At 41.1% G+C, this 27,508-nt stretch overlaps 1 protein-coding gene across 1 annotated transcript in view; it reads left to right on the top strand.

Annotated features, from left to right (window-relative positions):
• Positions 1 to 26,675, top strand: part of EMILIN2 (elastin microfibril interfacer 2) — a 32,327-nt gene extending 5,652 nt beyond the window's left edge. The window contains exons 3-8 of the mRNA XM_057364905.1: positions 8,487 to 8,662; positions 10,439 to 12,373; positions 17,978 to 18,310; positions 18,890 to 18,928; positions 25,243 to 25,380; positions 25,931 to 26,675. Coding sequence (XP_057220888.1) covers positions 8,487 to 8,662; positions 10,439 to 12,373; positions 17,978 to 18,310; positions 18,890 to 18,928; positions 25,243 to 25,380; positions 25,931 to 26,268 — 2,959 coding nt within the window. The 3' untranslated portion in view covers positions 26,269 to 26,675. The remainder of the gene's footprint in view (positions 1 to 8,486; positions 8,663 to 10,438; positions 12,374 to 17,977; positions 18,311 to 18,889; positions 18,929 to 25,242; positions 25,381 to 25,930) is intronic.
• The last annotated feature ends 833 nt before the right edge of the window (positions 26,676 to 27,508 follow it).

The following is a 27,508-nucleotide window of genomic DNA, read 5'->3' as shown; positions in this document are numbered from 1 at the left end:
TTTCCTTTCCTTTCCTTTCCTTTCCTTTCCTTTCCTTTCCTTTCCTTTCCTTTCCTTTCCTTTCCTTTCCTTTCCTTTCCTTTCCTTTCCTTTCCACTTTTAACTTGGTGTCTTGAAAAATAACAGCCCTCAAAACAATGCTCCATTTTGTTCCCAAAGTTGGGGTCCCACTTAATCCCACAGGTTAGCTCTTGCCTTCATGAAGGTATTTGTTATTTGTTTCATCTGATGTGTTTTCAAATAATCTCTCAGCAACAACTCTTTCTAGAGCACCTTAGAAATCAGCTTATTCCATGGGCAGAGAAACAGAAGAGATGCTGTTGTAACTCAATTTTTCAGGCAGCTTTATCAGTAGCAGTGCTCTGCATCTTCATTTGGTCTTTCGCTGATGTGAGGTGGAAAAATTGGATCCTTGCTGCTGGGAGAGGCAGGTGAGGGTGTTGTTAGCACACAACCTGTGACAAAGTTGTTCTTGTTCCATCACTGTTAAGAGTATATCACATTGCTGCTCTACAAAACTTTTCTGAAATTGTTTTGAAAGGACGCTGTATTTTCAGGTTTCTAATATCCCATTCTTCTTAAGTGGGATTTTTAACAGCTTACTGTTGGTCTGGTATCATGTCTTTGACTGGCATAGGTGTGTCTTGTGACAAAATGGAAGGAAGCAACCATGTAAGATTATTCAGGGCTGTAAATCCCAAGACTGAAGCTCTGCTTTGAACTTTGCCATAGGGTGTTGGTGGCTCTGAGTTACTTAAATGCATCCTATGTCTTGGTTTTGCWGCTCCTGAGAAGAGGATGCCCCCCTAGTGGTAATTTATGAACATTAGGAGTACTAACATTTTAAACTTTTGGGCATTTTCTACTGGACTTCAGTGGCCAGCTTTTTGAARATAAAATCCTTGGCAGCTGAGAGAGTTTGACAGATATTTGTGTATGTGTGTATGAAGATACATATACAAGAAGAAGAAAGAACTAGTATGAGACAYGAGGTCGTATTTCAGAGTGTGCAGTCCCTTGGTCCTTTCTTCCCATGAAGAAATGTTTCTCTCCCAAGAGAGGAAATTGTAGTTTGAATCTCATCTTTTTTTGATAGAAGAATTCCAGCTGAGTGGCATAAAATCCTCTGTGTAAGTAATAAACAATGGCACTTCTGGAGACTTTGAAATGGAACCATGTGGTGCTGCCTGAGAATAGTTGAATGTTTTTGTCTTCTGCCGGTTCCTGTAATCTTCTGCCCTTCTTATTGAAAAAAACCACAAACTCTGCAGTAAAATTCAGCCAGATTCTCCCAGTTGCATTGAGGTGATGTTCAGTGTTGAAGAGAACAAAGAGACCAGGTTGTAATGAGCTGATTTGGGAACTGTGATTCTCTGCACCTTCCCTGGCACCGATAGATGAGATGAGTTTTATTTAGGGACAGACCAAAACAACTTCTTCCTTCCTTGTATGAAGGAGTAATACAATCACCTGTGCCAGGTCTCTGCCCACYTAGCAATTTCTTCCAGATGGAAGGGCATCTCCTCCCATCGTGCTTTCCAGGTAGCGTGAGGACACTGAGTATAAACAACCAATGGAAAAAAGTACTTAAAAAAAAGCCTCTAAATGCCATTCCTATTTTATGAAACATTTAGTAAAAATGACAGTGCTTTCATAGTCAGAGACTAAAGCACTCATTGTGGTGACCTGGATGGGTGATTTCTTGGGTGTGTACACAGCAGGCAGTSGTGTCCTGTGGATGCAGAGTGTTTTGACTCATTCCCTTGTTTTCCTTCAGTTCAGTCCCTGCTAATGCTCTCAGCCAGTAGCAGGGTTTTTTTTCAGGATTTAGTCAGAACAGATCAGGTACAAATATTAGCCATGCTATACATGACTGCAAACTTTATTAAAAACTCCCTTATGTGCTTGTGAGAGCCTGGAGAAGCTGAGTCTCCTTGGTCATCTGTGCTAGTGGTGCTTATCATAAACTTTGTATTTTCCACAGGAATGTCTCAAAACTCTCCCAGCACAAAAATTTTGAAACCCTCTCTTTTTCCTTTTCATAATATATATATTATGTTTTGATTATTGTGTTATCCAAAGACCTGTTCATGGCCTTTCAGGAATTTCAGTCTACAGGCTGTGACTGGGTCAGGAGTTGGACTAATGTGTAAAGTCAGTGGCATTTTTTTAAGAAAATGTTATTCCCCAGACCTCGATGCCTGCAAAGACATGTACTGACCTACTTTTGTAGGAATTTTGGAATGAAAAAATGCCAGGTAAAGGAAGAATATCTGTATGAAGATAACACAACACTTGTTTAAGTCYATCTGTAAGAAGCAGCTTAGTGTCTCTAATGCCAGATYGAAATGGAAAATTATTTTGGGGTGCAATAGAATTCTTTTTAAATAGGATTTTGCTGCATTTTATAATTGGGATTTATATAATTAGGGYCTTGATGGCTTGCTTGCACTGCACACTGGACTTCTGTAACTTCATCTATTCCTGTCAAAACATCTTTTCACTGCTTGCTCTAAATGCCTTAGGACAAATYCTTAATAAAGACACATTTTTCTCAAATTAAGCTCATCTGTGCTCTGGAACACAAACTGGCTGCCAGTGCTGCTGTGTAATAGCAAATCAATAAAGGAACAAAAAACARAGGTGGGATTTGCCTCACCCTGACCTAAATTGTCTGCCCTGTATACAGAGGGATGAGTCTGAGTGTGGCAGCTTGGACAGGCAGGGTTGGTGACTCAAGTGGAAGTCAGCAGTGTCCAGCATGCTCTGTAGGCTGTAGGATGTAAATAATGTCTTTAGGGTGAAATGCAGCCCTGTTTTGACTCTGCTGGCTGTGTTGACTATTTCTGTTGGCCTTCATGGAAATACAGACAACTAAAGCCTATCTTTACCTACACAGGAGGCACCTGACATCTAGGTGTGCTGAAACTCCCTGTTACAGACAACTGCTAAAATCTCCAAAGATTCCAGTGGAACTAGGATTTCTGTCACAGTTTGTAGGGTTTACAATTAGCTCCCTACTCTTGGGAAGCAGAAAACTTAAGATCAACTGGTTCTAGTTCAGTACTTGTGTAATATAAACAGCTTGGTCAAAATATGATTGCATTTAATTCCATCTTTCAGGCAGTGTTTTTAGGTGGTGTCTGCATGCCACTTCAGTACTCCCATTGAAATATATTGGAGATTGAGATGACTATGGGCCTATGTAACTATAGTATTACTGTATAAATATAACTACCAAACTGTATAATTTACAAAGAATGTATCTACATGCAATRAAAGTGTTAAATAGTGTACATTTGATATCCTCTATTTTATAAAGACAGAAAGTTGCAGGCTGCTGAAGTCATGGGACTCGTTCCAATCGCTACAGAATTTTGGACCAGCCTTGGAGCTTTGTGCTCAGAATAAACATTTCATACACTGCTTATGTAGAAACATGCTGATTCTGTGGTCCCTTCCTCACAGCGAGGATGTGGTGGCACTTATCTCATTGCGTTTCCCAAAAGGTTGAATGTTAATATCTAGTTACAGAGYTGAGCCATATGTTTTCCCACCAGTTCCATCCAAATGTTTCTGATTTCTTTTATCGCTATTAGGTGACATTCCAAATATCAGTGYTAACTGTTTCCTTCTGTGGTTTAGCACCATGAGAATATTATAGCTCATTGCCTAGTCAAAATGTCTAGCATTTGCAGCAAACATGAATTTTTAATTAAGTGTTTTCCTATGGAAGTACTTCTCTCTCAAAGAGGAGGAATATTTCAGTGCTATTGTCAGCCTGTATGACTCAATTTCAGCTGTGAAACACATAAGATATTAAAAGTGGAGATCTGTATTAGTGTTCTGGATGTGTTTTCTCATTTGATCAGCATGTTGAGTTCATGGTGAAGGTAGTAGGCGTGGGTAGTTACAAGCCTGTTGTGGAAAAACTCCTAAGAAACAGCTGTTCTTATGTTCTATGTAGCGAGGAAAGATTAGAGACAGTTAAAAACCTTTATTCATGCTTTATAAAATAATGATTTCAATTGCAGTATTTAGTTCAATTCATCAAGAACTTGTGACCATCATCATGGACTGGAAGTCCACAGGACAGTGGGGTGACCAGGCACAGTTACTGCTGTTGAGTTACATGTAACTTCTATCCACATAGCCACATGTTTTTTAAAATAGCTGTGAGACATACTTTTTAAAATAATTGTTTTTATTAATAGTTATTTGAACAGCAGAAATCCAAGTCAACCAGAGGAAGATTTGATTTTTACTATTTTTTAATTGCATTGCAGCATATACACATAGAAAAGTGGAGCCTCAATTTTTAAGGTACTTAGAAAACTTTTGTGGACCCTTTTGACAAAAGTTGCCTCACTAGATAACTCAGTAAAGATTCACACCTGCCAGATAAACAAAGTGAAGCTGATGATACATTCCRACCATGGATCTCTATCCAGCTTCACAGAGAAGCAACATTTTGTCTCTCTGGGTACACTGAGTGCCTTTCGTGTGTTTTGTATGTTTGTGGTTGTATATTTCATTTTTTCACAGTTTGCTGTGACTATGGGTGAATAATTGGATTCAGAATACTCAGATTTAAATAAAGATGTCTAATTTGTTTGTTTTGGTAATTCCCAGTCTTGTGTTTTTCCCAKACATATAATCACAGATTATTCTCAGGATGCAGTCCCTAGCAGAAAGCTGTGATTTGTTTTGTTAGAACTGGAACTAACGATATAATTGTATTCAGTGCTGTCAGGCAGCTATATCCTAGCAAAATCCTGGAAGTCTCTAGCTCCTCCACTGATATTCACCGAGTGAGCAAAGTTCTGGCTTTAAAAAGCATCTTGTATGATGAGAATCTCCCTGGGGCTGGAAGCAGGCTGGTGGCTGTCATTTGTCAGTGCAGCTGGACGGTGCTGTCACAGTGACACCATTCCTTGCATGGGCAACTTGCACAGCAGTTGGGCATGAACAGTATCATTGGTGGAGAGGCTGTGGTGATGAAGCTGTGATTTTAAAGAAATTTTTATGTGACTGGTTTCAAATTAGAGAAGTGTAAGTTCCTGTTTCCCAGCCTTACTTACATTTCCTGAAGGAAATGGGAGTAGCTCCATGATTCATTCAGTACTGGACTGGCAGTACAGGGAAGCAGTGCATGGTAAGTAAATCCTGATTGAATTCCTGAGCCATCCATGAGTACAACTGTCTTGTTACCATAGTGCAAAYTGTGAAATATGAAAGCTGTTCTAGATCCAGATTTTTACATGTTCTGAGTCTAGCTTATTTTTGCTCTAAGAGAATTGTGGTTCAGGATTCAGTTTAATCTGTATTTGATGTACCATATCTGAAAACAAACCAGATCCCAAATTTGTGCATTTGCTTGAGTTCTCAAGCTTGCAAGAATTTGTAAGAAGTGGACTGCTACAACATTTTTAGAAGTTGTAGATATGCAGTGTTTATATTTTATAATTTGAAGTGTGAGAATTCTGCATTTCAAATAATTTTTAAATAAATTGTATTTAAGCATTTTATGCCTGTTAGGGTAAAGAAACTATAAAAAAAGATTTAGAATGTCAAATATGCTTGTTTTTTAGAGATGAAGTTGGGAAAAATACTAAATTTTTGACATAGGAAAAATATTAAGCTTGATTTCTTTTTATTTGTTTGTATTCTTTTGTATTTGACTGTGTCTTATGATTTGTCTGGCTGTTGAAGTCATCTGGAGCTGTCTGTGTTGATGAATATGACCACAGAGAAGGTGTTCAAAGAGAAAATTATCAAAAATGTTATAGAAAATCCTTGTTCTATCATTTGAGTGGAAAAGTGCATAATTTGTACATAAGTAGTTCTTATTAATTTTATAAAATTTGTTTCAGCTATATTCTTAAAACTTGGTTAAGAAAAAAGARAGATGTGTCATTTGAAAATAACCAAAATACCATAATTTTCAGGAARGGGTTTGGCCCTCAAAGTAAAAAGAGGAACACACAAAGTTAGGAGCAGTTAAGTGTTTTATGGAAATCATACAGAAGTATGTACAACCATTTCCGGCACGTGAAAATGGATCTGGAAGTTCAAAGTTTGCATTTCAATAATGTGGTGGTTGTGAGAGAGGTTGTAATGACTCTCAAAAACACTTCATAACACTAAAGCATCTAGCTAATCCTGTTCTCCTGAGTCTGGCAGCTAGCTGGAAGGAAAGGATTCAAACCCAAATTATCTGCACAAGATGTAGTTTAATACTTTAGATAAGGCAGGAGGAAAAGGAAGTTCCTGGGTGGCCAGGATATTGTTCTTCCCAATGGTGTTCTTCCCTCTACATTGCACTCCTCTATTTAATTTTTAAAGCACTTGACCTTGGGGATTTCTGTGCTTTGTAAACAGGATTCAGCAGATGTTTAAGTGAAAGTTGTAGAAGAAATGATGGGCTGGAGTGCAGTGTTCAGCTGTTTCATATATGGTGTTCAAAAGGTAAAAATGGATTGGAAACCCTCTCTGAGTTTGACTGCTCCCAGTCAGTCTGAAAAGCTGACAGCCACAGCAAACCACTGCAGTTGTGAGCAGCTCACAGACAGAGATACAGCACAGCTTGCCCTGCCTTCTTGTGCAGATTCACAGAAGAAGGGAATCCAGAGATTCTTATCTTATCTATTTATTCTTATTAGAATAAATAAACTCTTGGCCCAGAAATAGTTGGGGAAAAAAGGACATTTTCTCCAGTGAAAGTAGCTTTTCCCCCTTAGATGAAAAGTTGTAGACAAAGTGATAATGAAAAACAACCCTGAGTATTTCCCAAGTGCAGAAATTAGGATATATTGTGGCAGAACAGGGAAAGATACAAAGGAACAAGTTGGAAAAGTAACACATGGCTAATTAGTAGTTAATATTGTAAGGACACCACCGCAAGTTTGTTAACAAGCTTCCCAAAAATGGATAGCAAATGGCTGTCAGATGTGGGACATTATATTAAAAATATGTGTCTGAAATATGCTGAATAAAATAAAGTTAGAATTATTTCAGCAACTATTTGCAAGTGGATGCTTTGAACGGTGACAATAAGTTAACTCTCACTCTGTGACTTTCAGTAGGAAATATTTCATGGTCTGGGTAAGATTTACTTCTTTCCATTTGGTATGTGATTACTGATTTTTTTTTTTTTTTTTTGACCAATAAGGAAATTTGCATAATAATACAAGGCCATGTTCAATGAAATAAGTGATTTGTGTGTGATGGAGTGGCTGCTTCTGGTGCTGTTCTGTATTCTCTCTGTCCCAGGATACACTCACCCACTGTGAGCCCAGCCAGGCTATGGCTGAAATKCATTTCAGAGCTCCTGTAGGGCCCTTTGGTGCTGTCCTGTGTTTATTCTGCTGATGTTACTGCTCAGGGACACCTCACCTGTGAAATGARCCTGTCATTCATTTATGGATGCCAACTGCTGTTCTAATCAGAAATAATCTTAAGGAAAAATTATCTGAAAAAGCAACAGTGGGATTAATAGCGTGATGCAAGTTTTACTCAGAGAAAGGAATTCATGTGGGAAATTGGGATGACTTTTTTTTGTTTCAGTGTATTCCAAGAATAACATTTTATAGAGCTCAGATGGCAAATCCCTGCTTTAATAATTTTCCTCATCTCTCAACCCAAAATGAGCTGTACCTTAAATTGATTTAGTTTTTATCCAATAGCAAAGCCTTTGCTTATGGCCTGGTGGRATACCACAGTGTCTGACCACAGCTGGACATGTGGGATGTGTTTGAAGGCAAGTTATGGAAGAAGTCTATGGTTTAAGAAGGTTGCACMACCAGAATCAGTTTCTCATTTATTAACATTCAAGTAATTAATCAAGGTAGTTCAAGGTTATATATCCATAATGGATATATGGTTTTGTCTGCCAGACCCTCTTCAGCTTAGCTGATGAAGTGGGAAAGAGTTCTTTTCTTTGCATTTCATCTGATTCCTGCTTTCCTGTCCTTGTCTGACTCACACTTCCAGCATTCTGTCCTTCTTTGGAATATCCCTCCCAGCTTTGACTGCTCCATACATATGGGTTCTGAGGAACGTTTTAAGTGGAGACTGTGGAAATGCCAGTGGGATGAAACAGGCAGAAACATTTTGTGATGTTCAGAAGAGCCCTGGGGGGAGGGCTGCAATGAAAATTAGAGGAAAAATGTTTTGAATTTATACACACTGGYGGTCACTGTTACTCTCAGCGGTGTCTGATGAGTTGAGCCTTCCCTTGCCACATTTTRTCCCTCTGCTCATACATGAAAGCCCCTATTCCATGGCTCCCTGTCATGACTGTCTTTAGTGGAGGCAACATTAAAACYTATGCAGAAACATTTTYCCATTCCATGTTTGAAGCAGAAAAYTMATYGTAKATGTAATTATTTGATTTTCATTATAAAAAATRCCCAAACCTATTTTAATTTTAACTTYAAATAGCAGCTTAGGTTAGGGATTGTTTAAAATACTTCCTGTTTTGGCAGATACCGAACGAGTTTCAGACCTCGRTACACTGTTGCCTATAAGACAGTGACAGAGCTGGAATGGAGGTGTTGTCCTGGCTACAGAGGGGAGGACTGCAGGGAAGGACCAGCAGAAAAGCCAAACACCGCTCGTCGTCCCGCAACACCAGCAAGAGCTGCTGTGAAGAAAGCCACAGGTAGCCTTTTGTTTGAATTTTGATATGCATGATCACGTCTGGTTTCTTGTTTTGTCTTCTAAGGATAAGAATCATTGTGGCTTCTATTAAACTCAACTACTGGCAGGTACAAAAATCTCTGTGTGGTGGGAAAATAATAGCCAGGCAATGGCAGTCTTGATACAGAGAATTTCCTGAAGAGTAACAGAGGAATGGGCTGTAGAACAATGGCTGGAAATGCCAGCTGGCTACTCATGGCTCAGAAAATTTTTGTGTTAAGACTGTGGTTTTTGTAAGAATTTACAGGGGGTTTTTTAGGTGGTTTCTCCAATGTTCAGGAGGAAAGAAAGAAAAAGATATATTTAAGAAGAACTATTATTAAAAAAAGAAAAACCCAGTTTCTAATTTTAATGATATATAAAGGGTCTCTAATAGTTTCAAAATGTTTTGTTGAAGAGTGCAGATTTTACACATTCATGTTACCTGCCTTGATAGGAGTAAGGGACTAAGTAAGGATGAGCCTCAACTTCTGAAAAAGTGTCTTAAAGAGTGCATGATGTTTATTTGTGTAAGATACTGTCTTCTGAAAGGGCAAGAAGTAATGCTGTTACTGCCATATTATGCCTTTTCTTCATTAAGAAAAAATAATAAACAGATGTTTCCTTTTGAAGGATTTTTGCAACATAATTGGAGATTAGTGTCACATATAGCACTTAGTCAGATTTCCACATGTATTTTCTGTGTAGTGGAATGTATTGGTTTCAATACATGGAATACATGGTTTCAAACTAGTCCTACAGATGATATACCTGCTTTAAAAACAAGATTTTTAAATATTTTCTTAGTCGACCTAAAATATTAATCCAAAAGATGTTAATAAAATATGGTGATATCTGTATCATTCTCCTGTCTTCTAGACAAAATTAAAAATTACAAATTACTTTTGACTTTTCCAGCAGTTTATCCTTTCTTGACCTCTGAAAATGTCTGAGGTTTTTTCGTTCTGGATTTTCTGCAATTGTTACACATTTTGCCAAAAACTGAACATCCAGATTTGTATGTGGCTCTGCAAAAGAAGTGCTACTAATGACAAGATTCAGATTCATTAATTGATTTATGATAGGTAAAAAAGAGATTGCAGCTAAAAGTCRAAGTCTTCACTTTTTGATTTTCATTCAGTGAGGATAAGTTATTTTATTCCAACAGTTTTGGATRTGTAAATCTAATGCTTTCGTACATATTTTTATTGCCTACTTAAATATATCTCAAATAATTAAAGATTTGTGAAGCAAATGTGATAACTGGAGTATCTTGCAGAACTCATGTCATTTATGGKATGTATATTTGGACCCCAGTTCAGTAAAATTCCGGAGCCCAAACCCACTTCAGGCACATAAATGACTGCCACTGAAGTTTTCGGTGGGAATTCAGGGACAAATCATTGTTGTAGGAGATGCAGTGGTTCCAAGGTGATTGTGCTGTGATGTGTATGTGTCTATAATGGTCTGTCATATATGCTGTAGCTTGGATCCATTGCTGAACAAGAAGGGTGATTCTCTTGCCAGGTTAYTTACTGCTCCTGTATCTTGGCAGGAATTGCTCACTGGGCTAAAAGTTTTAGTTCTGAGGGTTTTGATAATGTATACATTATAAATGTCTGAAAATAAGAACAGAAATGCAACAAGCATTAGGCAGTTTAAATCATTATTTAATTTTAAAGAAAAGTGAAGTGCAGCTGATTAAAACAGATACCACTGGGAATATTTACATCCAGACTTTGTTATTTCTGGGGAACAGATGCAGAACCAACAGAAGCGCCAGAGCCTCCACCRTATGAGAAGAGAATGCAGTTTCTTGAGGACGAATTGTTTAGACTTACACGGTCTGTGATTGAGCTTCAGTCCTCCGTGGCAGGTGTGAATGAAAACCTRAAGCTGACTGTGCAAGAGGATGCCAGCAAGATGTTGGTCACTTGGCTGAACAACCTTTATGACCGCCCAGAGCCTGACAGCGCAGTTGGTGGCGAAACAGACACCATTCAGCTGCCAGGACTGGTCAGCAATAAAGATCAAAAAGACCCTTTTATTGATTTTGAAATGGAAGATATAAAATCTGAGCTAGCTGAGGTCAAAGAAGCCTTGAAGATGAGGAATGATGAGCTGGAGGAACTGAATGGAAAAGTAAAAGGCTATGAAGGACAACTAAAACAACTGCAGGAGGCAGCCCGAGGACCTACAATAACAATGCCACGTGACAATATCTATCAGGACTATATAGACTCAAAATTTGAGTCCCTCAGGCAAGAAATAATGGAAGGATTTGAAAGGAGACTGGCAGATCTGAAGAGCTCCTGTGACTACAAACTAGAGGATATTCAGCAGCAGTATGATGACAATGAAAATAACTGTGTGGGGCTAATTGATGTGATAAGAGGAAAAGAGAATGACTTGAGGAAAGAAATAAATAYTCTCCGGACTCAGATATCATCAAACAGCTCCAGTTGTTGCAAGGAGGGTGAGGGAAATTACTTTGGCCAACAGATGAAAGATTTAGATAAGAAGATTGACAGAATTGTGGAAGCACAGAGGATGCTGAATGTCAGAATAGATAATGAAATCATTCGATTGTCAACTCCAGATCTGGAAGATGTGTTTGATGAGAGGCTGGAGGAGCTGGAYGCGAGGATCAACATTACTGAGCGAAATGCTGAAGAACATTGTTTTTATGTCGAGGAAAGTCTCCGTAGTACCATCGCTGCTGAGGTGGATGAGCTGAGAGATCTGTTCGACCACAAGCTGCGGTCCCTGGAGGTTAGGCTGGGCGGCACTATTTTGGAGATTGCCAACACCACGGACCCGGATGGAATGTTTATTAACCCTGGGCCTGTCCTGCCCAGCGATGCAGGGTTTGCAAACGAGCAGTTCACAGCAGAGGTGAATTTCCTGAAGGACAAACTGCAGTCACTTGAACAGCTCTGTGGGCAGAAATGTCAGCCTGCGCCGCAAGGTACAGAGGGCCTTCAGAAACAGCTAGAAAATTGTAATGACAAATACAATCACTTGCTTTTGAAAACAGAGAATAATTCTGCTCTCCTGCAGTCTCTGAATAGCTCTCTTAATGAGAAACTCGGTCTAATTAAGGGTAACCAAYGTGACCTCCAGAAAATGCAGAGAGACGTACGTGTATTCCGATACAATCTAAATGCCATTGATAAAGAYATGAAAAACCTTCAAGACGGCCTGAGTAGCTGCAGGGAGCAGCTTCTGGGTGTCAATTCTACGTGTAGAAAAACACAACGAGGTGTCTTCCGAAAAATTGATCAAATGCAGAGGACATTTGCAAATCAAACCGCTCATTCCAATGAGAATTGCTGTGGCGAAGTGAAAGAGAGACTAGAACAATTGAATGACCATGTCCTGAATGATCTTAGCAAGTGCAAAGAAAAGACCCAAGGTGTCCAGGAGGGTTTTTCAGATGTTGAGAGCAGAGTGTCACATGTTGAAAAAGTTTGTGGCAAGCTGGACTCTGTTTCAGACAGCTTGCAGAATATAAAAGAAGGTCTGAACAAGCACGTGAGCAGCTTATGGAACTGCATCCGTGAAATGAATGGAACTATAGCTTCTCATTCCACTGATATTTCTGGCCTCAAAAACTCTGTCCAACAGTTTCATAGTCAGGTTTCCAAAATCACCACAGACATTGAAGGCATGCTGAAATCTCAGCCTGACACAAGTAAGTTTCTTGGTTTTTTTTTTTTTCTCTTTGTTTGTTTGTTTGTTTGTTTTTCAACTGGCTTTCCTTTCTGAAACTCTTAGAGAGGAACTAAGCAAGGGAGGAAAATCTTAATATTACACAATTTCTACTTTGTTTTCACAGTGACTCTTATTTTGGCTCTTTGCTCCAGAACACCACAGAGTACTTCAAGTGCTTTTAAAAGTATCCTCAAAAAAAAAAAAAAAAAAGGAAGCTTACATGTTTTTATGTTTACTTTGAACTAGAATAAAGAGAGTGGGAAAAGCAGTGTTTTTGAATAGTGATTTTAAAGTGAGTTTTAAGTAATAATGGTCTGTAGTACTCCAGTTGATTTGATTTGATTTGATTTTTGTTTTGTTGTTCAAGATTATTCTGTTTTCATCAGGGAAAACTGAAAAGTAAATGGAGAAAACTGAAGTCAAATGAATTCAAATTAATGATAAGAAATATTTCCTCAAAGTTATGTCCTTAGCATAAGTTAATCATTATAATTCAGCACCAACTCTTTGATCTAGAAGTTTCACAAATGAGCTCTGGCATATCTTGGCATGGCAGTACAAGACTTCTGCTTCATAGCTCTCCCAGAAGCTTGCATTCCCACAAGGTCATTGGCAGTAGTTGGCACATTCCAACTGGCAGTGTTTTACCACCTCAGCCAGTTCTGTTAGTAAYCCAACATGTTGGTGCAAAGCTACCTCCATGAGTGCTTTAAAGTTCGTRTTAGAGCAGCTGAGAAGCCAGGGCACGTTCCCTTTGGCTCAAAACGCTGGGAAATGGTAACCTCAGCCTGCTGGTAATCCTTGAAGGATTAGAGATCTTGCCCAGTGCCACTCAGTGCCCTCTGCAGTTCTTGCTCCWAATTTCAGCAGTGGGTTGTTTTTCTGAGTGTTGAAGTTTACAGAAGGAAGCAGAGTTCCTGTTTTCCTGTTTCTTTTAGCATGACGCAGAATCATAGGAGTCGGAGACTGTTTTGAAACTGCGCTCCTCAGCTGGTTGATGCTTCTGGTTTTAATTCTGTGCACRTATGAGATAAATAAGAGGCCAATTTCTGTGACTGGCCTAAAATYAGAAGAGGTGCTGAGGGAAGAGCCTGTGGGCTGTTGCAGCTGATGGTTGTTGGGAGAGATCAGATGCAAGATTCCTCAGTGTTCTTTCTTGAATGGACAAGTTCATGAATGACAAGTTCATTCTTGAATGGACCCTCATGAAGGGTCTCAAATTAATTTCTGTAGAGAAGAATATCCTTCTCACCTTGAGGCAGAGACTTGAAAACCTGTGATAGATGTATTTCTTTTGTTTAATTGTTTAAAACAAAATGTATAGCAGCACTTCTTAGAAAAATCCTTCTGAGGTGAGAAGCTTTTGTGTGAAATAAAAAAAAATAGAGGGAGGAAGGAGGAAGTGGAGTGAAGAGGGTCTGTGAATTTCAGCTAATTCTTTTGCTGTAATTTTGACTTAAGTTCAATAGGGTTAGGACTTTTATCCCTTGATCTTGCAGAAGCAGACCCAGTCTMTGTTAAAATGGAACATGATGTATCTGCATAATCCTTTCTCATTCCTTGTGCCCAAAATTAACTAGCCCTAGGCTCCAGCATTGGAGAAAGGTCCAGGATACACACAAGTAGTAATCTTCCTTCTGCTGTTTGAAGCAGGTGCTCAAGTGACCTCCTGGGTTGCATTTATTTGCTCCTGTTATCACGTATTAAAGCATTAAAAAGCCTCAGCACACCTGGGTTTCCACACCTTTTCAGGGCAGGCCCCTCCATCCACCTCTGGGTGTTAAAAGCCTGTGGAAGGATGCTGCTGCTTGGTCTGGGGTGCAGGCACTCTGAGCATCCCTTGCTGCTCTGGGGAGCCTCTGGCCTCTGTAGGATTCATGAAGMAAACACTGCCGTTCCCAAATGTTTCCAATTATAATAACACTGTCTGGCACAGCAGCCTGAATAACTTTTGATGGCTGGAGTTGCAGTAAGRTTTTGGCAGAAGAGCCTTTTTTGGAAGTGATTTTGGGATCCCTGTTTAGTGAGTTGGGGTATGGCTTTAACTATTTTTACATCTGTGATCTGCAGCATTGTCTCCCATGCCGACATTATTTGACAGGAAGACCTGGACTTGGATCAGTGCAGAGTTTCTTTTGCACAATTTGCCAGCGTATCGTAGCATTCAAATGATGTATTTGACTTCAGAGGGGCCGAAACAGAAATGAGTTGTTACTAATAACGTTGTTGAGGGCAGTAAGGCAAGGATATGCTGCAAGAAATAAAACATAAAACCTCACCAAGGAGTGTAAGCCCAACAAAGTCAAATGACCCTGATTTTAAAAATATGGCTGTATTTTCTTCCATACTTTTTATTAAGGAGTTTCAAATGCCTCAATGCAAACTAACAAGCCAGCTTAGCTAATGACTGTGCATCAGATACAAATCCAGAGGCCAGGAATGTATTTGATTTGCTGTGATTCCTGGCAATGTCCTGCCACACACAAGGCAGTGGTGACAGCAGGCAGTGGTCTGCGCTAAGCGTTTAGGGAGCCATGCACAATGTGCTCTCCAAAGTAATATGATCCAGCAGCTTTCCATCCACATTCAATGGTGCCCTCCCCCAGCTCCRTATCTCATAGGATAAGTTGTTCTCCTTGCAATCTGTGCCTCTCTGTGGGTATGTTTGCTCTGCACACAGCATGAAACTGGAAGCCATGTTAAAGTTGGTGGTCTCTTTTAACTTATTGCCTATTCATATATATATATATATATATATATATCCATCAAGCTTTCCAGGAATCAAAAGAGTGGTCTTGCAGCCAGATACCATGCTGGGAGTGCAGTTTGCTTTGGTTATGGTTATTTGGCCTGACCTGCAATTCCTGTAGCAGTTGTTTCTGTAGCAGGATTTTGAAACCAACAGCAAGATCCTGTCTGATGAAGTTGTGGTCTAAGAAACCAAATGTGTGCTCTGCATTACAGCATCAATAAAATGCAACATAAAACTGTAATGTTGTAGTGTGAATARTCATACAGTCAATTCCTCTGGGCTCCCTGTGAGCTTGTGCAAAATTCTGCTTTCTAATGGAATTGTAAAATCCCCTTGGTGTCTATAACAAAATWCAAGTGAGGTCTTTTTGGCTTCTTGTGAGAGCAGKCACAGATTGCTTTGCTCACTAGTTTGCTTCATGSACTTTGTTTCTGTKTGTTTTGGGAGCTGAGGAGAGCATGASATGTGATATGGCAACCACATTGTCACTCACAACAGTGAGGACAAGCAGAGCAGCCAGGGTGCTGCTGCTGAGGACAGTGTTGCTGTTCCCAGCTGTGTGATGGTCTCAGCTCTGTTCTTTGCCTTCCCAGACAAATRGGAAGATGATTGGGAAGATTCTCTTTCATGGCCTGTTCCACAAACTTAAAGCAGATCCCAACRCACACATATCTAATTACTTCCCCTTGAAGTTGAGCTTTAGGCAAGTGATTCTGGATTTAGTTTTGTGGAGATGGGACAGTTCTGAGTATTGCAGTATTGGTGTTGCATKCAAGGAAGCAGTTCAGTCAGGATATGGGATTTCAGCAGCTGATTGTTATTTAAAGGTCTAAAAAAGCAAGCAGAGAAATGTGTTTGTTTTCCAAGTGTCACCCCAAATCATTGTCTTAATAAAGTTCAGGATAACTGACTCAAGAAATGAGAAGTACATGCATTCCAAGGAAACATATTTTGTCAATTTTTTTTTCAGTGATGTTAATCTGAAGATTTTGGTTGAAGGTCTAAATCAATGCTTCTGTGGACAGAGGTGATGTMACAGAGACAATAATTCTGTTAAAAAATTCACTTTGATACTTTGAGACATTTTTTGAAATTTTTTGTAGGATTTTTTTTATCTTAGTGGTTTTATGAAAATATTTTTTATCTATATAAAGCAAACATTTCACTCTTTAGGCATCTGTCTTGTGGGCAGAGTCACTGAGTGWGCTTCAGCCCAGCTTTGTGGTGCATAGCTTGTGTAAGTTTGAATTTTAATAGTCAAAAGCCAGCAAAGCTCAGGGAGGTTTTATTCTAGCAGCCATTTCTAGCGAATTAATGCAGGTGGTGTGAGACTATGACTTCAGATTCCCAATGCTCTGGAAGGCTTATGTGGGCTTTTGAGGCTTTTACGAGACTCTAAACAAATGAGATTCACAAGGGTCAAGTGCAGGTGTCGAGTAGTCACAAAACAGCACGTGGGCTGGCAGTGACACTGTCTGGACCACAGCCATGTGTTGGGGACAATACCTGCACAGCTTTGTTGTAAGCTCTCGCCCAAAGTCACAGAGTAAAGCTCTCCTGGGGTCCTCAGGCACAGAGCAGAGCCAGGGGAAGCCTCACACCACATTTGGTTTTCAGCATGGCCAGCTGACTTAGCCCTAGCCACTGGGGAATTTGCCTGGGCTGATTTTGGACTGTTCTGGATCGAAGTGCTTCACTGTGGACACTGAGACCTCAGAGAGGTGGTCCCCACTGGGGACCATGGCAAGCACCTCTACTTGTGCCAGATAAATTTGCAAAGGGATGGCGTTTTCCATTTGCCCATTTCCACAGAATCTGACATCCGTCCCTGCATTTAAAGATACGTTTTGGTCTCAAAATGCAACCAAAGTAACCTATGATGAAGTTTAATTTAGCATTAAATTCTATTTATTCTATGTAAAAGCTGCCATTGCTGCCATCTGCTGAAATCTACACATTTGTAAATTTCTGTTCTTAGCGTAGATGTAATTTAGGCTTACTCTTGGGAGGACATTGCATCCTTAAGTGTCATCTAGGACTTCATTTTTATGAACAAACCAGAATTCCTATAATGGGCTTAGGACTTGATCAGGTAACACAAATGTAACCATGTCAGCACTGTTCAACCCTGATGTCAGATGAGTTGGCTGCCCTCGTGGAAAAGTCTTTTAATGGTATCTCTTCTATTTAAACATTAAAGAATTTTCTGGTAGATTATATCCTAGGGTTCTGCCTTCATTGTCAGAAARTATTAGTAATGGAAGTACTTGGACATTTAAGTTCATTGCTTTTTWAAGTAAAGGGAAAAAACCTCTTAAGTCATGTTCACTTACTGATTTTTTTTTCTGTGGATAATTTTCTTTGTGGTCATGCTAAAGGGACAACTTGTGCTATGAGTTGTGTGAGTACGGAGTTGAAAATGAGCTCGGTGGGTGTGAGGGGTTGAGGAGAAGTGAAGTGAAAGCAGAGAGAGAGAGAGAGTGCGCTCTGGAATGAAGGTGCTGGAGGGAATAGGTGTGATACTCAGTCTGCTTGGGGCAAAGGCCAAGCTGGTCTAGCAATGGAATGAATATTCATATTTGACTGCTGCTTGTCCTGTCTCCAGGCTGCCTTTATTCCTTCCCCTGTGTCACACAGGCTGGTACAGAGTGGAGTCTGTAGGACAAGAGTGGAATGGTGTTTAGCCAGCGCAGTCTTGGGTCTGAGGGAACAGGTGGTCTCTAACCAAATCCTGTTTTATTTTAAAGTATTTATTACGCAGAACTGTGCAATCTTATGTTCTACTTTAGGCAAATAGTTCTGTATTTTTCCTCTTCTTCCATCTTTTCAAAGGGCGACCAGAAGCACCACAGCAGCCGTTGCCACCGAGACCACCGGTGCAGCCGCAGCCCGGCATATCCCTGCTGCCATCGCGGCCCAGGACACATCCCCCGCGACTCAGGATCCCCCTGCTGCCACCACAGCTGCGACCTCCTCTGCGCCCAGCCCTGCCAGGCTCAGCAGCTGTGCCCCTTCTGCCCGGATCAACCGGGATCATCGTGGAGACCGGGGAGGCAGGRCCTCCCGGCACGGTTTTGATGTCGGGACGAGGGCGCCTTAGGAGCGCCAATGGTCAGGCTGGCCAGAGCACCATGCCCATTGCTGAGGGCTATGCTGGAGCACCAGGTGAGAGAGCCCAGCTGGGAGGGAATCACTMCTGGCTGAGAGCAATGGATATGTCAGGTCTCTCTGGAGAGGTGGCGCTGAGATCTGCTGAGACCTTTTTGGTCTTTTGTGGACACCCATGGAGGCTGTTGCTGCTGGGAATGGGTTTGCGGCAGAGATGATTTGTGAATGGGCYACTGCAGCCTCCAGCTGGCTGCAGAAGCAGGGGAAACACACTCAGTGCCAGTTTTGTCGCCTTTCCAAGGCTGCACAAAGCATGARGTCAACAGAGATGATGTAAAGTCCCTGGTAACTACAACAGTCTTTGCCACTAGGGAAACTTAAATTAATTTTTTCTTTCCATAGTGCTTGCAGTGGATTTAGTACATTGGAGTAATAACTTGGTTCTCTTTGCTGTGACCACCCCAGTTTAACAAAAATTGAGCATGTCATAGGAGACACTGTGTAGCAGCTATTTTGGTAGGTTGTTACTCAACTGCTTTAGAGTAATCAGGGATGCTTTTTAGAGAACTGCAGTGATATTTGGTCATAATGCACTCTGCTRTGTACTGAATCACACATGCTACTTTTCCTTTGTAGGGTATCCAAAGCCATCTCCTTCTACCACAGAATCCCAAGGTAAGGCAGTTGTTTCCTAGAAATTCTTCACACAGGTATTTACTGTTTATTTCAGTTCCTGAAGGTCATGGCTGAGAGAAAAAAAGTGTTGATTTTTAGTATTTAAGTTTAGCATTGAAGAAAAGGAAAAGCTGACTGATTTTTGTAAACCTAACCATTAAAACTTAATCTATATGCTTTGAAAATATGGCGGTGGAGAGAGGGGTTAGGTTTGGAAAAAACGTTTTGGATTCTTGCTACTTACTTCACTGTGTGTGTTTTTAAATACAGAGRGTTTGAACTTTCTAGCTAACATGARTGTGGACCTTTCTRTTTGCCTTTTAAATGATAAAATMAATAAATATTTATGATTTTRGTATTTCTTTAGTRCAATATGAATAAGGCTAAGACCAAGATCTTGAGGAACTGCTGATGAGGTTGTTCCCCTCTTGGAAGTGTTTCTGGCTTTGTTATAATCACCAGAGCTTTTGTTCCTGACTTCAGCAAAAACAGAAGTACTGCCACTGACAGCCACTGATTAAAATGATTCAAAATGCAGTTTTCTTGGTTTTGTGGGGCTTCTTTTATTTTTTTGTAATTGTTAATATCACAGTTTATTTGTGAATTTGTATGATGAACAGGTATAAAACTTACATGGGTCTTGATAGTTGGCTTAGATAAATACATTGATTGGTGCTGCCAGCCCTGCAAACTCAAGATATTATCAAACCCTGAGGAATGGTATCCTCGATCAAAGTAACACACCTTCTTCAAAAAGAGCTATTTCATCTAAATTTGTTTGAGGAAATATGGGCGATAGAAGGAAGTTATACATAAGGGTTTTATGAAATCAAAAATCCTACCTCCCCCYCAGGACTTAGTTTGATGGCCATAACAAAATCACAAATAACAGTTCGTGAAGACTGGTCTGGGGACTGACAGAAAAGGAATTGTAAGGAGTTTATGCTCTAATTCTGATMTTTATGCATTCTAATTAAAAATCCGTCATAGCCTTAAAGCAATCTTTTTGCATTTGAGGATTGTTCTGGTAAGAACAGACAGCAACAGATGAGGTTTCTGGAAGAGGATGAGAAGTAAAGAAACATTAATTAATCTTGATGCCAGCAAARCCAATACAGATGTCTAGATTTCTGTGATAAATGGATTTCCTGGGGGTTTTCTTAGCATTGTAATTTATAGACAGCAGGATTTTAATAAGTTTATTCTAAAACTGTGTGAAACAGTRGGTGGATGTTGGAAGCACTGAAAAGGCAGGGTAAGGCAGGAATGCGCCTGTCTGCTGCTCAGTGGAACATGTTGGTGGAACAGTCATCACCCTGGGGTCCAGAGGGAGGTGGGCTTCACCAAGGAGGTCATTTCCCTGATCCATGCCCCTGAATACCSATCTAAATACAAGACAGACCTGCTGATCTGTCTTTATGGTTCCCCAGTGTGCCTTGCAAACCTCARTGGCAGACACAATCAGAAAACAGAGTTAAGAATGGTACAAAAAGCTGTTAAGGCTTCTGTAGAGTTGGAGCATTTACATCCACTGTCTCTAGTCCGGACTGGCTGGATTGATGGGCCAAGGACAATTGGATGAGATCTAACAAGATGCAGGTCCTGCACTTAGGCCACAATCCTGCTGCAGTGCTACAGGCTTGGGGCAGAGTGGCTGGAAATCTGCTCAGCAGAAAAGGACCTTGGGATGCTCGTCAGCTGTGGCTGACCAGAAGCCAAGTGTGAGCCCAGGTGGCCAAGAAGGCCAATAGCATCCTGACCTCTGTCACAAATATTGTGGCCAGAAGGACCAGGAAAGTGATATTTTTCCCCTGTATTTGGCATTGGTGAGGCCACGCCTGGAGTCCTGTGTCCAATTATGGGCTCCTCAATTCAGGAAGGACATTGAGGTGCTGGAGCRAGTCCAGAGAAGGGCAGCAAAGCTGGTGAAGGGTCTGGAGCACAAATGTGGTGAGGAGCAGCTGTGGGAGCTGGGGTTGTTTAGCTGGGAAAAAAAAGAGGCTTAGGGGAGACCTTATTGYTCTCTACAACTCCCTGAAAGGAGGCTGCAGCCAGATGGGGGTTGGCATCTTCTCCCAGGCAAAAMGTGACAGGACAAGAGAACACAGCCTTAAGCTGCACCAGGGGAGGATTAGGCTGGACATGAGGAAGAATTTTTTTTCCCAGAAAGGGTGATTAGACATTGGAATGGACTGCCCAGGAAGGTGGTGGAGTCACCATGCCTGGATGTGCTTAAGGAAAGACTGGATGTGGCACTCAGTGCCATGGTCTGGTTCACATGGTGGTGTTTGGTCATAGGCTGGATTTGAWGATCTCAGAGGTCTCTTCCARTCTAATTSWGTCTGTGATTCTGTGATTCTAATGATCAGTGTCTGATGAAGAGAACATTCTGGGACAGAATTCAGCAGTTAACAATGTCGTGGAAATTAACAGCTGGGGAAGGGAAGGTTTTTAGCTTAGTGGAGGAGGAACTTAATGCTTAAATCAGGCATTGAGGAATCCTTACTGTCTAATTAGTTCAGGACAAGCATTTATGACGTCTTTGTCAGTCTTCATCCAGTATATTTTGTGATACTCAAATGCCAATTTGAAAGATGATCAGACCTTTTTGTAGTATAATTCCTAATAAAAGAATCTCGTACTATTAGATTTGCCTTCTGAGTGCTCTCTTTAATTTCTGTTTCTGAATAGCTTCTGTTACATAAAAGCACTACTCAGGAAGAAGTGGAGGGCTCCAATTCTGTCTCGGGGACCAAAGTAGCCCACTTTCATGCTTTTCTTGAATGCTGAGGCATGATTTGCATATTTTCAGTACCAAAGCATTTCTTGATTTTTTCCAATTCCTTAGATATGTGCATGCATCCCATAACAGAAAGTTGTAGTTAAGGATCTTCAAGGACTTGCAAGCGTTAATGAGAGGGTGTAAGATACAACATTACATAGTAGCTCTATTTTCACAGACAAGGAGTTTACAAGCAAGATGAGTTAAGTGTCAGGGCCTTTAAATATATGATTTTAAATACTTCACTTTAAATACATCATTTAAGTGCATCATTTTAAATACAGRAAGAGTTGGATATTTGTATAAGGAGCAGTGGGTGAGTGCTGAAGCTAATCTGCTGCAGTTGCAGTGTGAAAGGATGGAGTAGAATGAGCAGACAGAGGATGCCACTGACAGACTCAGGAGACAATTCTGTGTGTCTTCATGAGTCACAGAGTTATCATCCACATCAGAATCACTGTGGCACAGAGCAGCTTCATTGAGTACTGGATCATGGAAATCAGGATGGTGCTGTGCTGCATGGCCAGACCACAGGCAGGAGGAATAKTTCTGAAAATCAGATGTTAGGGTCAAATTGGAGAGTTTAAAAGAAAAAAAAAAAATAAAGGCAGGGAGGTGATGAATTGCTTGTATTTTTCTCCCATTTGCTCTAATTGAAATTACATTTTGGCTTTATTTAGACTCAGTAGTATTGGCCATTTGTCAGAGGAAACATGACAAATCCTCCTTATTTCTGCTATAGCTAAAGGAATCATCAGTGCCTACTGACAAATTAATTATGTACTTACAGTCTCTCTTCTGTATCAGTTCTCAGAGAATCCTCATTCCAGTTGCTGAGCAGTTGTCAGCAGGACCATCACACTATTATCTTTTCCTAATTTCATCTTGATAGCAAATGCCTATGGTATGCGCTGTTTTGTTTTGCTTAATTTTTTTTTCCTTTTCTCTCCTTCTGGCCCTTGGGCTCTGTGGGAGGCATGAACTGTGCTTGCTTGGAAATCAAAAGAGAGGTGGAGAACCAGAATCGTAACTAGCAGATGGRTGGAAGTAGACACCCAACAAGGGCCACCCATGCAACCTCTGTGGTCTTTTGACTCCCCAGAATGTGTTAGAGCAGCTTGGATTGCCAGGAACAGACATACCTGCTCCTGCTTATATGTATGTGWATCTCAAGTGAAACTTTCTTGAATGCATCTGGGGTCACAACAGCTTTTTCTTCCCCCGAAAGGGGGAGGAAAACTGTGGTTGAATCTTTTCTGAAATTTTTTGTCTGTTTCCAGCAGTCTCTCCATCAGAGCTGTGCCYGTGGTTCACAGCTTTTAAATGCTTTATTTTTTTTTTTCCTGGTATTTGGACTTCCACAATACTGACCGCTTAAATGACTGCTTAAAGTGTCCAAGCCTGGACCTTCCTTTGAGAAGCTGAAGAACAAGCATTTGCCAGAGGGGACATGTAGGAGAAGGTGGTGCAGCACTCTGTAATCTTCTGCAAAAGCACTGCTGAGCTGTTGGTAGCAATGGTGAAATCTTCAAACTGGCACAAATTCAGCCGGAAGCCAGGAAGACAGAACAGACACACTGCATCTTTRCTGTGCCTCCTTGTATCGACCCCTGAACTGATCTGCAGGATATTTAGACAGGTTTAAGGTTTTCCTTTGAATAGATGCATATGGTGTACTAAACTAGGCTGCATATCTGAAGCAATGTCATCAGCATAGCAAGAAATAGTTATTTCTAATAACTATTYCAGCAATTAGTGAAGGAAAATCTTGAAGGAAGCTGTGAAGGGCCAGGGCAGGAGTCTCTCCCCTCTTCAGGTGACACCAACCCAAACAGGAATGCAGCTTCTCCAAAGCTGGCAGTGTTTCTGGGCAGGCAACACAGGGTTTGTTCCATTTGTGCAGTGTGACTGCAGGGGACAGAAACCTGAGCGAGCCAACAAGTTGAGGTGTGTTTTCAGTTAGTTTGAGTCTCAAGGTAAGCTGAGAGTTGCCTTCTGYAAGTAGAGTTGTGTTAAGGTGCTGGAGCTGTACAGTGGCTGTTTAAGTAAGCAAACTTTCTGCAGTTAATTTTGGTCATTTCAAATAACCTCATCTTAGCTTACAGGAGCACCTGCAGGCACACTGGCAGATAGGAGAAATGAAAAAGGGCTTCTGTCTATCTTCTGAGCATGAGACAAAAWGCTGACTGAGAAGATTTCCAAAGATACATGAGGCAGCTGGTTACCAGCCCCTGTGGGAAATTAACATCATTATTTGCCAATTCTGAACTTGCAGGCATGTCTTCCCCTTTGCTTTCTTCTCCCACCCCCCATCCCCCCCAGCTGAGTTATTCAGAAAAGCAATGGATAGTAGAATGTTCGTATATCCACATTTTAGGTTAAGTTTTGTGACTTACTAAACTTCAACTTGTAAGAAATATCATCTGGATTAGATTGGTTCTGGAAAGGCACTGCTGACAGAGCTCAAGATGTGTTTGGAGARTGCCCTCARGCACAAGGTGTGATTGTTGGGGTGTCCTGTGCAGGGCCAGGAGTTGAACTTGGATGATCCTTGTGGGTCCCTTTCAATTCAGGATATTCAATGATTTGATGAATTGAGCATTTGTTGCTGATGGGCATCTCTGATTGAGAGGAAGAGGCCAAACTTTAATTTTAAGGAAGGTAGAAACAGCAGCTCTGGACARCTTCAGGGCATTTGTTGTTTAGCTACTTGCCCAGACAAAGCAGCAAGAGCTAACTACTTCTAGCAGTGTGTACTGCCTTGAGGAAAATGTTTAAAGGGAAGGTAACTAAAATGGGGCTGACAAGTGGTTGAGCACTGAACACTTGCCATTAAGTCAGTCTGTTAAAGTAAAAATTTGTTTTAATTGTCCAAATTATATTTCATCCAGCCCAGTCTAAYGGTGTTTATCTAGTAATTGGATAGCCAGTATAAAATACCTAAGTGTCTGTTTGATCTGCTGAGAAAAAAAGAAAAAATTGTGAAAGTCCCCCAAAAGAGAAGTCTGGAGAGTGACAAAAGTTTCTCTTTGCACTAATACTGAAGTGTTACATATTCTTATAGCTATTTTCACTGTGCTTTGGCAGAGAAGTTGGGTGGTCTAAGCTGTGCACAGTTTCTCAACATGATGAGGAAAACTGACAGGAACTATAATCTTTAGCACTGCTATGGACATTGTAATAGTCATGGAGAGTGGAGATGTTGAAARGCAGCCTCAGTCCTGAAGAAGGTCTTTGGCAGAAGCATTATTGAMTTGAAAGGCAGTAGGATTTCCCTTGCCAGCATTTACAAGCCATATAGTGTTTCCTTAGAGGGGGAAAAAACGGCTGTGGCCAAGGCAGGAACTTTATGGTGCTCAGTAAATTTTATGGTGAGACACCTGGGCCAGCAATACGTATTCTGCTAATTCTGGCAGCCCTCAACTGGCAGAACTAGTCCAAGTGGAGGATGTGCAAAACAGAGACATTGGATTATAAAGTGTCACAGGGAAAAGGCTGTGTTGTCACCGTGACATGTTGTTTCCCATTCCAGGACCTGCCGCTGCTGCCACGCCCTCTCTGGTGTCATTTTCGGCTGGGCTCACACAGAAGCCATTCTCCAGCGATGTCGGCGTGGTTCACTTCAACAAAGTGCTCGTCAATGATGGGGACTATTACAACCCCAGCACAGGTAATGGCAAAGAACGGCCTGCGGGGTGCTGACAGGCCACAGCATGGGGTGCCAGCRTTCCATGTCATCCCAGGCCTCGCTGGCTCATGGAGCAAAGAAAGTATGTCTAAACCAGACACACCGGGGCAAAATCTCCCTGTGGATGTGGACAGGCACACTCTTTGCCATGGCTGGTTTTCCTCAGCCCTGCTGAGGGCCAGCTGAGCACGGTGGCTGCCCTGCCGGCACAGGTTGTGCTCCTCAGCCTGGGTAGCAGAGGTGAGTTCCTCACTGATCCACTCCACCGTGGCTGGGTTGCCTGCAGCAGAGGAGGAAGGTGGCTCCTGCTGCCCCTCAAGGGCCCTAACTGGGAGTTGCYTCCTTCTCCAGCTCTGAGGTGTTGCCTTTGCCTTCATGGCTTCCATCAGTTTGCCACCTGCCCACGCTGACCTTCTCGCAGCCCCCTGTGCGAGGGTGACCCGTGTGGCTTTGTGTTGTCACGGTGCTTGGAGCAGTCAGGTGTCCCCATTCTGAATAACCCAGGTAAGCCCAGCCTGCCTCTCTCCCACAGGCATTTTCACATCCCCCTACGAAGGGCGCTACCTGATCACGGCCGTGCTGGCCCCGGAGAGGGATGAGTACGTGGAAGCCGTGCTGTCCGTGTCCAACGCCAGCGTGGCTCAGCTGCACACCGCTGGCTACAGAAGGGAACTGCTGGAGTATCACAAACCCTATTCAGGCAAACAGACCTGTGGTGGGCCTGGGACGTTCCACCTTGTTCTTCACCTCAAAGCAGGAGATGAAGTAAACGTCGTCGTAACGGGAGGCAAGCTGGCCTACACAGACTCTGACGAAATGTACTCCACGTTTAGTGGAGTTCTCCTTTATCCGTCCATTTCTCACGTTTAGGTTTACCTTGAACAGGGGAGAAGGGTAAGATATTCAGAAGAAATTAAGTGTAATAAAATTCAAAGCTTTAATATATTCAGTTTATATATTTGATTTCAGTGATGGGTTTATAGTCTATACRGAAGCCTTTTCCTTGTCCCTTGTTCCCAGAGGTAGCTACAAAGGACGTGTTTCTGTAGCTAAATGAGCTCCTTCCCAAGCCCTCGTTCACCTGTACAAGCAGAACAACTGTTTAGACAACAAGTATGTTCTCAACAGATAATTCTCCACTGAGCTCTTGCTATTCCCTATTAAAATTGTCCTTGCAGTCTTTTCCCTAGTTTTTCAAATTGTCCCTAGTGTATCAAAGTTTACATCTTYGCTCAAGTTTACAGTTGTGGTCAGCTATTTTCATGTTTTCAGTAAAGCAGGGCTTTAAGAAGAATGAAATGAAATGAAAAGAAAATGAAATCGTAATAGACACGGTTGATGACTTTTTGTTCCTTTAAATATTTTATAATTTGCGTTGGCATAATCAGTTTATTCTGTGCAATTGCAAACCACCACGATGGTGGAAAGCAAAATGATTTTCATCTGCATCAGTTTTTTTTTTTTTTTCCTTTAAGGGCCAAACACAATGCTAGGAGACAGGATTCATTGCAGTCAGATGGAAGCAGCAGCACAGGGAGAAACTTGCCTGAGCTTTCCACTGGGCACATGGGAGTGTGAGGTGCAGTTGCTACTACTGAAAGATTTAGAACAGTTATTGTCTACTTATAGAGTAAAAATGATGTTTGATTATTCATGATGTGTTTGAGATTAAAGCTTACTGCTGGAAATGAATTAATCAGGTCAGAAAAATCAGAATAATCTTTGCTTAGCTAGATAAATGGTGATTTTGAAAAATTGAAAAAAATTCATAGGGTTTGTTTCTGGCACTCTGGCAGTACTTGCATTAACAGGGAAGTTTTTGTCTTCGGTGCATTGTAGAAGAAAAATCAGGGAGAAAAAAAATGGTTGATAAAGTAAAATAGTCTTATTAGTCAATATTGTCAATAATAGTCAATATTGTCAAATGCACAAACCAGCCCTCTGTCAGAGTTGTCGTTGTGACAGCCTCCTGCACTGGTGCTTTTGAGTGAGGTCTGTTTTAACACTCAGAATCTGTTTATATAGATAAAGCAACTTTTTAGCTTAAACAGATAAACACATTTGAGGCAGAAGTATTTTATTTCTTATACTAGCCACTTCTCAGTGGAGA

This window comes from Malurus melanocephalus, unplaced genomic scaffold, assembly GCF_030028575.1.
Source record: "Malurus melanocephalus ecotype Western Australia unplaced genomic scaffold, MMel_1.1 scaffold_44, whole genome shotgun sequence".
NCBI lineage: Eukaryota > Metazoa > Chordata > Aves > Passeriformes > Maluridae > Malurus > Malurus melanocephalus.
This window is presented reverse-complemented; position numbering and strand designations above follow the sequence as displayed.